Below are 10,284 nucleotides of genomic sequence, written 5' to 3' on the forward strand. Positions count from 1 at the left end.
TCTGACAAGATTTTGATTTTGGATGAAAATGGCAACAAAATTGAAACCACAGGGACCCAGATTCAAAAGGTTTGAGTTTTAGACTAAAGTCGCAAAAAGTGACTAAATCTCAGGGACCATTTTGGCAGTTTACTCTAGAAAAAATAAAGCAAATTAGACGTTTAGATGAAAATGACAAAAAATCACAAAAGTGAAGGACTGTATGGTACAAAAAAGTTGTTTTGGATAAAAATGACAAATATGCCCAAACCTTATGGACGATTTTGACAATTTACTCAAAAAAGAAAAGTTGACCTTATAAATACAAACGTTTAACACAGAATTGCTTTTGGATGTTAACTGAATTAAAAGACCATTTTTCCCTTCATTAAAATGGAGGAAAAGGACAAAAAAAGTTGGATGTTAACTGAAAAGTCTGACCAGATTTTGTTTTTGGATGAAAATGACAACAAAATTGAAACCACAAGGATCCAGATTCAAAAAATTTGAGTTTTGAACTAAAGTGACCAAACTTCGGGGACCATTTTGACAGTTTACTCTAATATGTATTATGTTGTGTGTATATCAAATAATACATTATCTTGGTCTGAACTTACAAAAATACACAAACCGAACTATATAAATAATCCATTGTAGTATTTTTGTAATAGCGAGTGTATTTCAGTCAATTCAAAGTAAATTAATAGATCTTTTAATGTCAAGTAATAACCAACCCTGTAATTTTCGAAAAGATACAATCAAACACGTATAATATATAAATAATTTTTTAACAAAAAATTTCGGTTAAAGCCTTAATTCAATTTTTACCTTACACTAAGTTGGGAGAGTATCGAATCGATCCTCTAGGGGTTTCATTGCGCCACCTCAGCCATATTGTGTCGCATCAACCAATACCCCCCCCCCCTCTCTCACCCAATCTTTTAACAATCAAGAAACTGGATAAATCTCACCAATAACCAATATCGCCCCTATTAATGATTTAATTTAGATTTGGCCCAACAAAATATTCCATTAACACTTGTTATTGCATTAGCAAAATATTCAAATAGCGCCCCCCAATAGACCTAGAAAATTGGAAGAGGGTGCTATTTTTCTTTTTTTTTTTTAACTGAGGTGGATGAGGTAATAGCACCGGTACCATTTTAACCCATAATTTCATATCTTTATAATTATTTCGTGGGAGTTAATATTTACACATGGCTCATCTATATATATATATATATATATATATATATATATATATATATATATATATATATATATATATATATATATATATATATATATATATATATATATATATATATATATATACGGCTCCCTATATATATATAAAAATAAAGAGAGATATAGAATGTAAAATGATATGGGAATAAGATTTAAGAATCTCAAAATAGTGAAAGCCTCTTATTTCGTGTGTGTTAAAGCTTGGGTTCAGAGTCATCATAACCCTGCAGCCTTTGCTATTGACTTATTGTTCTGTCTCGAACTAATTTATTTTACACTTCACATCCTTCAAAGATTTATTAATCTATAACTCTACCCCTTCTTACTATCTAAAGTTCTAGAACTAATCTAATTTACACTCCACACCCTCTCAGATTTCTGTTTTCCTAATACTTTTACATTACCAAATGGTCCCAAGTCTAAGTAAACCAAATACCTACCAAAAGGAAAAAAAGTAAACTAAATAATCTAACCTACCAAAAGGAAAAAATAAACTAAGTAATCTAAATATCAAAATAAAGATCGACCGGGCTTTTCCACCATTACCACTCTCAATACTTGTCTATTTGAAATTTAAGTTTCCTCAATCTTCTGCAATGCACCGATACAAAAAAAAAAAAAAAAAAAAAAAAAAAAAAACAATCTCTTAGTTGACTCATGTACAACTAATTTTATACCCGTTTGGTATAATGATAAATTCTTCATATCTTGTCTAGTTTGGCACTTGCACTCATGACACTACCGAAAATTGCTGATGGGAGAGTGTACAAGGTATTAATATCGAAAAGAGTTAACTTTCGTTTTAGTCCATGTGGTTTATTCGTTTTAATGGTTTTGCCTCAATGGTTTAAAAAGTACAAGTTTCTTCCCTGATCTACGTACTTCATCATCATTTTGCTCAGCGTCTCAAACGACGTCCATTTCCATCATGAAAACCTGGTCACGTGCCCCTCACATGAGGGGTAATTATGTCTTTTCAAGTCTAAAGCTTTTATCCTCTTCTTTTTTAAAATCCACTCAACCATCAACCCCCAACCTAACCACACCACCTGTGCCACCACCAACCACCACCACCACCCACCACCATCTCTCTCTCTCTCTCTCTCTCTCTCTCTCTCTCTCTCTCTCTCTCTCTCTCTCTCTCTCTCTCTCTCTCTCTCTCTCTCTCTCTCTCTCTCTCTCTCTCTCTCTCTCTCTCTCTCTCTCTCTCTCTCTCTCTCTCTCTCTCTCTCTCTCTCTCTCTCTCTCTCTCTCTCTCTCTCTCTCTCTCTCTCTCTCTCTCTCTCTCTCTCTCTCTCTCTCTCTCTCTCTCTCTCTCTCTCTCTCAAAATTCATACCACGAATCAAAATGTGACAATATACATTCAAAGCCACCGCAATGCGTGTATCATTCTTTTAACTTAAAAAAATACAACTTTCTTACGTGCTCTATTTAAGTATGTTTCGGTATAAATCTAAGTTGATTTATGTTTTAACGTAAATTTTTCTCGGTAATGAGTAAGGTCAAATATAATACGTTTCGTGTTTATTTTATTATGAATTTTAGTTGGTCTTCGTTTTGGCGTAAGTTTTGTTCGCAAACGAGTTGGGTAAGATATTTGACGGTACACGTTTGTGTTACTTTAAGTTTTGACACCGCCACAACACGAGACGGGTAAAATACTAGCTATCAATAAGCGTATGTATATATAATATTATTAGCATATGTGTTAATACATGATCCAACGAGCTTCACAAATTATTCCTACTTGGTTCAGCGGTTAATTGGTCTGTCCTCTCTAGTGGAGATGCAGGTTCGATTCTTCTTAGGACATTTTTGATGGACATCTGGGTGAAGGTACGAATCGAGGCTTTAATCCTGGGTTTGAACCTGACAGAGGGTGAGGGTTTACGAATTCTATTCGGTTCCTACGTATTAGGGGCACAGTCGCATGGCGATCGAGGAGTCGACCTTGGACATAGCCTCGAACAGAGTAAGTTTACATGTAAGATTCTTTGGCGTTAAAAAAAAATGTATCTAATACTCTAATTTTTTTAAAGCAGCGTGATGAATATCCAAGTGAATATGTTTAGTTGGTTTTATTTACGAGCTTTATTTAAAAAAATATCCGTATATTAAATTTCAAAGCCAATGAATAGTAGGGGTGTTCAAGATCGGATAATCCGCTTTCGGATATCCGAAAATTTCGAATATTGAATATTGACATCCGAATCCGAAATTTCAGATATCCGAAATTTTAGGATATCGAAACAGATATCCGAACTTAAAAAAACAAAAAAATCTGTTTTCTAATTAGATCAAAACTAAACTTGTTTCATATCCAATTTTCCGAGTTTATAATATCTAAAACATTCAACAAACTGATAATAAAATCCAAGCTTAAAAAGTAGTTCTTATAATAAAAAGAATAAATCCAGCCACAAACACTTTTAAACATCCAAATAATATTCATCCCTCGTAAATCAAACATTCAATATTCAATCCTTGTAAACCTGTGATAACGTAACATATATTATATATATATATATGTACAATATATCAATAATAAATATTTATATAAGTGAAATATATTTAAAATCTTAGTAAGCTTTTTGTGGATTAAATTTTGTAATCATTTTATAATATTATTTGGTTGTTTGATTAATCTTGTTTAATTAAAAAAAAAAAAGACTTTTTCCCCCAGTTTTTAACCACCTGTCTCCTGCTTCATTTGCTTTGTTTAGTTAGTTTCTTTGAAGAAACATAGTATGGTTATGCAAATAATTTGGAATTTTTTGTACTCGTTAATGTTTTATCATTTATGCAGAAAAAAAAACAGACTGTTTGTTTGAAACAGTTGTGTATAAAATCAATTTCAAATTTTTTGAAACATTCCAACTGATGATAGGGTTGGAATTTTGCTAGAAAATCAAACAAAAGCTATTAAACATTGCAAAATTTTGATCTTTTCATTTTTCTGTTTTAAAGAAAAAGGGGACAAACAGAAAAATTCCAAAGTAGGTAGTCAAAATTGTTTTCTTTGGTGTAAGATTCATTTGCTTGTCTTTTTTTGTAATTTTTTTATTAAAGAAAAATTTCAAAGTAGGTACTCAATGCTATTCTTGGAGTCTTTTGTTTAGATTTTATATAAAGTGATTATAAAGTGAAATATATTTAAAACCTTAGTAAACCAAACTTATTAGAAATAAAAATACTTTAAGCCGGCTCGATTGTTTCATTAACAGTTTCATCTATGACGATGATGGGTTATTCCAATGTTAACTCCTTCATATCTACAGTATAATAGAACAAAAAACACATTAATTAAGAATTATATATATTATTAAATTTCCTTTTATACATTATAAAGAGTAACAATAATTCATATTATCTTATTTATTTTATTATTACATTATTTCAAAAATATTTATTTACTTTTATAACTTTTAAAATATGATGTTCAATAAAATGCTTTGTAAATGCTATAATATGATATTATGTTTTGTATTATTTTTTTCATTTTCATTATTTTATTTATTTATTATATGAAAAGGACAACATGGGGTTTGGATATATATTTTTAAAGAAAGTGCATTATCATCATTATATTGTCATTATATTATACCATCATTATACTATAGGTTAAATAAAAAACACTAATATATGCATGATTATGTATAGTAAATATTGAACTGATTAACAAATTAAACAAAATTATTATCTATATACTAAATTTCAAAGCCAACGAATAGTAACAAGAATTATCTATTTATTAAATTTCCTTTTATACATTATGAAGAGTAATAATAATTTTATATTATGTTATTTATTTTATTTTTATATTATTTCACAAATATTTATTTATTTTTATAACTTTTAAAATACGATGTTCAATATAATGCTTTGTAAATGCTATAATATGATATTATGTTTTGTATTCTTTTTTCCATTTTCATTATTTTATTTATTTATTATATGAAAAGGACAACATGGGGTTTGGATATATATTTTTAAATAAAGTGCATTATCATCATTATATTATACCATCATTATACTATAGGTTAAATAAAAAACACTAATATACCCATGATTATGTATAGTAAATATTGAATTGATTAACAAATTAAACAAAACTATAATTGATTCCCCGATAAGCGTAGACTAACTGAAAATGTCCATAAAAATAAACACAAAAACGTATAATATTTGACATGACTCATTTTCGAAAAAAAAATTACGTCAAAATGTAAAGAACTTAAATTTATACCGACAAGTATATAAAATTAAGCACGTAAAACTCATGGGGGGGGTATGATCAAAATGTCGAAACGTAAACCAACTTGAATTTATATTGACACGTACATACATCAAAAAGTATACCAACTAAAACATCCATAAAAATAAGCACCAAAACGTATTATCTTTGACATGACTCATGAAACGTAACGTACTCGAATATATACTGTCTAATGAAAATGTATTATATTGGACATGACTCACTTAAAAAAAAAGTACGTCGAAATATAAATCAATTTGAATTTATATCGACATATACATAAAAATAAGCACGTAAAATTTTAGATGGATCAAATTAACATTTTACAAAGTTTTTAAAAAGTCATAAGGATGTAAATGTTATTGTTAAAAAAGAAAAAGAAAGGATGGGTCAAACTCAATGTAGCTCAGAACTCAAAAAAAAAAAATAATTAAAAATAATAATAATAATAATAATAATAATAATAATAATAATAATAATAATAATAATAATGGGTGGGAGTTAGCTACAAAGTCTATTTTTTCTACAAAGTGTAGAAAGTGTTATAAGGGTGACATGTGGCAATTAGAGATTTTATATTAATGGGCATAAAGGTAATTGAATAATTAACTTATTTATGGAAGATTTATTTCTTAAACAAAATAAGGAGATTTTTAAGAAAACAACATATTTTTTAAGAATTCAAAATTGTGAGTTACTTATAATACAAAGAACGTATAGAGAACAAATTAACATGACATGCGATCACTCATGAACAAATTCTTGACATTGTGTTTTAGCAGTTATTAGTTTATTCTCATTGTGTTTTATCAGTTACAAGTGTAAACAACTTACATTTCTGTATAACACACTGGTATAAATAGTTTAGATTCTGTATCATACACCAATATAAATAACTTACATTTACTATAACACACGAGTATAAACAACTTACATTCCATATAACACACCAGTATAAACAACATAGATTTCGTATAACACACCAGTATAAACAGCTTCGATCACCAGTATAACACACTAGTATAAACAACTTAGATTCCATATAACACACCAGTATAAATAACTTTGATCGGCAGTATAATACACTAGTATAAACAACTTAGATTCCGTATAACACGCCAGTATAAACAACTTCGATCTCCAGTATAACACACCAATATAAACAACTTAGATTATGTATAACACACCATTATAAAAGTTTGCATTCCGTATAACACACTAGTATAAACATATTAGATCATAAAAAAAAACGCATGAATATTTTTTTGGAATAGATTATAGTGTTATTGTTCTCCATTGTTTGAATGTTCTTGAATCATGTTGGAATGAATCTTTTTTAGTTTGGATGTTTAGATCCATGATTTTAAAGATTGGTGGTTAATTAATGAAGAAATGGCTAGAATAAAGGAACTAATGGTAGTTTCTTTATTTAAAACACGATTAATCACTACAATGCCCCTCACCCATTAAATGAATCAATAATTAAAACACAAATATTACAAAAATGTCACCCAATTAATCTCAACCATTGATCAAACACATCCAATGGCACAAAATATTTCCTGCGCTTTATAAAAAAACACATTTTGTAGAGAAACCTTACCCTAATAATAAAAATATAGTTATTAGATAATATTGAACTGATTAACAAATTAAATAAAATGCTAATATTCAAACGATATCCGCTTTTATGTACTGTTTACTTATTGTAATATTTTTCTTTATTCTTTATTTATTATTAATTTAAATTGTTTAAAAATTTACAAAACAAAGGACTTTTCTTCGTTCATTTAATATCATTACGATGACTTTCATTTAATGTCTATTTGATAAATGCCAAATACATTACTAATCATGGTATGAAACACCAAGTTGGTAAAAAAAAAAGTCTAACTTAGTTTTATATAAGTTAGAGTAAACTGCTATTTAGGTCCTTGTGGTTTGGCCATTTTAGTCCAAATCTTAAACTTTTTTACATCTGGGTCCCTTTGGTTTCATTTTAATTGTCATTTTAGTCCAAAATCCAAAAAACCCATATTTTGACTGTTGAATGCTGATTATTTTATCCTTTTGTGCAGAGGTATTTTCATCCATCTTAATTTATTATAATATTTCAATAATTAATAAACTAAACTAATTATATATAGTTCATCTTTCTCTCTCAGAACATTTGGGTGCTCTTGATGGTTGTGGTTGATGGAGCTTAAACACCCACAGACCCCCTTGATCTCTCACTCTCGATATCAACTCCGGCGGTTCTTGGGCCGACGGGAACCCACAACCACCTCTCCATACACACCCACACCCCTCCTTCTCCAATAACCACACACCCACACCCAAATCAGACCGGTAGCGGCGGCACGGTAACGAAATCAGAAGAGGAGAGAGAGAGAGAGAGAGATGACGACGGCAATCGCCGTCCGGCGACGACTCCGGCGACTGAAACCCAAGTCAGTCCGGTAAGCATTTCAACCCGTCATCTCCTTCTCTTTTCTTTAAGATCTGTGAAGATCTATCTATTTTCTTTGGCCCGTTGTGGTTGACGTTTCGGGTGAAGGAAGTGGTTTGGTAGGGCAGCGGTGGTGCAGGGGGTTGGAGATGGTGGCGGTTCTGTGGGTGTAAGCGTGGTTCAGTAGTGGTGCGGCGGTGGTGGTTTGGTAGGGCAGCGGTGGTGTAGGGGGTGGAGTGTGGTGGTGGATTTGGTCTGGTGAGGGGTTGTTTTCGTCGGAGTCTGAATCGGAAGATGTTTGATTTGCGGGCGGGTTTGAGATTGGTGGTTTCCTTTTGGTTGTTTTTGTGATTTTTTTTCTTGGTGGTCACTAGTACAGAAGTGAGCATTAGACGCGGTTAAAATAGTTTTTAGTCGCGGTTTCAAACCCCGACTTAAAATGCCGTGGCTAAAAATGGGTTGTTTATAAGACGCGGTTTGCTGAACCCTGTCTTAAAATAAACCACCGCGACTAAAAAGATGTTCATACTTTTACAGAAATATTTTTAGTCAGCATTATGAACCGCGACTTAAAATCATTTTACAATTTTAGAAAAACTTTTTAGTCAGTGTTGGATGAACCGCGACTTAAGAAAGGGATACCTCTAGCCGGAAAATTTGCAGCAAAGTTATATAAAAAAACATTCAAATCTCATATCAAAACATTCAAAAAAAATTTGCAGCAAAGTTATAATAATTTGAAGATTACCTAACTTTCATTCAAATCTCATATCAAAACATCACTACAAGTTGAATTCGCATGATATTTTGTTATTAACCAAGTTGAAGTCAATAATCCAACAAAACGTGAATAATTTTCATTAAAATCTGTTTACATGATTTCTACAAATTCAACAAAACACGATTAACTCGCCGGAGCTTGACGGTGGCAGTGGTGGTCCGGTGGAGCTTGACGGTGGCGGTACGGTGTAGTGCCGGAGGTCGATGGTGGCGGTTGGCGGCTGAAGCTTCAGCGATGATGACGGTGACGAAGATGCTCGCTGATGACGGTGACGAAGATGCCTCAAACCTTGGAGCACTGATAAACAAAGATCATAAACAAAGATTATACTCACTACAAGAAAAAAAACAGTTCTTTTATTTATGTAATTCAAGGGTTTTATTTTAAGTGAAAAAAATAAAAACTACAAGAAACTACCGATCATACTCACACCTGTTGGAGTTTAATGAAGGAAGGTGAAGGTTGAAATGGGTTTGTGTTTTAGGAAGGAAAATGTATAAGGGGATGTGTGTTTGTTTGAGCAGGAGGTTGATGTTGGCCATTGGATCTATTTTTAATCAATGATCAGCAATAAATCTAGAAGAAGCACACGGATTGATCCCTTTAGTTATATTTTAAGTAAGGGGTTAGTAAACACCGTCTAAAGCTATGTAAGCATATTTTAAGTCGGGGTTCATATCAAAATACGTGAATTTTATTAGTGTTAAATTATATTTTAAGTCAGGGTTTGTAAAACACCGTCTAAAGCTATGTAAGCATATTTTAAGTCAGTGTTCGTAAGGATATTTCGTTAAGATCCTGATGTCATGAGATTGTGTGTGTATATTTAGACGGGGTTATGTGCATTACCGCGTCTAAAAACAAAATTAAACCCCGTCTAATGGTTACTTGTGTACTAGTGGGTGGTGGTTTCTGGTTTTTTGGCTGGTTTTTGCTTCTTGGAGGATGCTGCTTTCACCATTTTTTGTTGTGGGGAGTTGGGTGAGAAGGCCGCTTCACACGTTTGGGAGTGCGGAATGGGAAAAAAGGTAAAATAGAAGGGGGAGGAGGTGGCGGTGGTGGTAGAGAGAGAGAAGAGAGAGAGACAGAGGGTGTTTTGAGAGATAGAGTGTATGCAGAGGGGTGTTGAGAGAAGAGAGAGAGGGGGGTTTATATATATATATATATATATTAATGCTTAATGAGTTAAATGTTATAATAAATTAACATAGACGATTATACCCCTGCACAAAAGGACAAAATAATTAGCATTCAACAGTCAAAATATGAGTTTTTTGGATTTTGGACTAAAATGGCAATAAAGGTGAAACTATAGGGACCTAGATGTAAAAAATTTAAGATTTGGACTAAAATGGTAAAAATGGCAAAACCACAGGGACCAAAATGGCAGTTTACTCTATAAGTTAATATAGATTATGGATTGTTAGAGTATTAAAATAAATTAAACTGTTTTATGTTATTATTTATGGGTTTTATTATTAGTTGTATTTATTTAAAGAAAAGATTATTCATGCCTATTTTATTATTACATGCGCTTCGCATATTATTAATTTTGATTAATATATATTAAA

At 31.3% G+C, this 10,284-nt stretch overlaps 1 protein-coding gene across 2 annotated transcripts; it reads right to left on the reverse strand.

Moving 5' to 3' along the window:
• Window positions 1-8,665: 8,665 nt before the first annotated feature.
• On the reverse strand, window positions 8,666-9,518 carry LOC110940924. 2 transcript variants are annotated; one of them, XM_022182491.2, is made up of 2 exons: window positions 9,131-9,518; window positions 8,666-9,010 (listed from the first exon to the last, which is right to left on the reverse strand). In XM_022182491.2, exons 1-2 carry the CDS (start codon window positions 9,253-9,255, stop codon window positions 8,815-8,817), a joined length of 321 nt encoding a protein of 106 aa, XP_022038183.1. In that variant the 5' UTR covers window positions 9,256-9,518; the 3' UTR covers window positions 8,666-8,814. The 2 variants fall into 2 exon arrangements, with proteins under 2 accessions (XP_022038183.1, XP_022038184.1); XM_022182492.2 differs by having other exon boundaries at window positions 9,146-9,511.
• Between the last annotated feature and the right edge of the window lie 766 nt (window positions 9,519-10,284).

This window comes from Helianthus annuus, chromosome 16 (assembly GCF_002127325.2).
Source record: "Helianthus annuus cultivar XRQ/B chromosome 16, HanXRQr2.0-SUNRISE, whole genome shotgun sequence".
NCBI lineage: Eukaryota > Viridiplantae > Streptophyta > Magnoliopsida > Asterales > Asteraceae > Helianthus > Helianthus annuus.

Coding starts and splice junctions, on each gene's coding strand:
- LOC110940924 (XM_022182491.2), bottom strand. CDS start 9,255: ATGGCCAACATCAACCTCCTGCTCAAACAAACACACATCCCCTTATAC. Junction 9,011..9,130: donor AACAGGTGTGAGTATGATCG/GTAGTTTCTTGT, acceptor TTTGTTTATCAG/TGCTCCAAGGTTTGAGGCAT.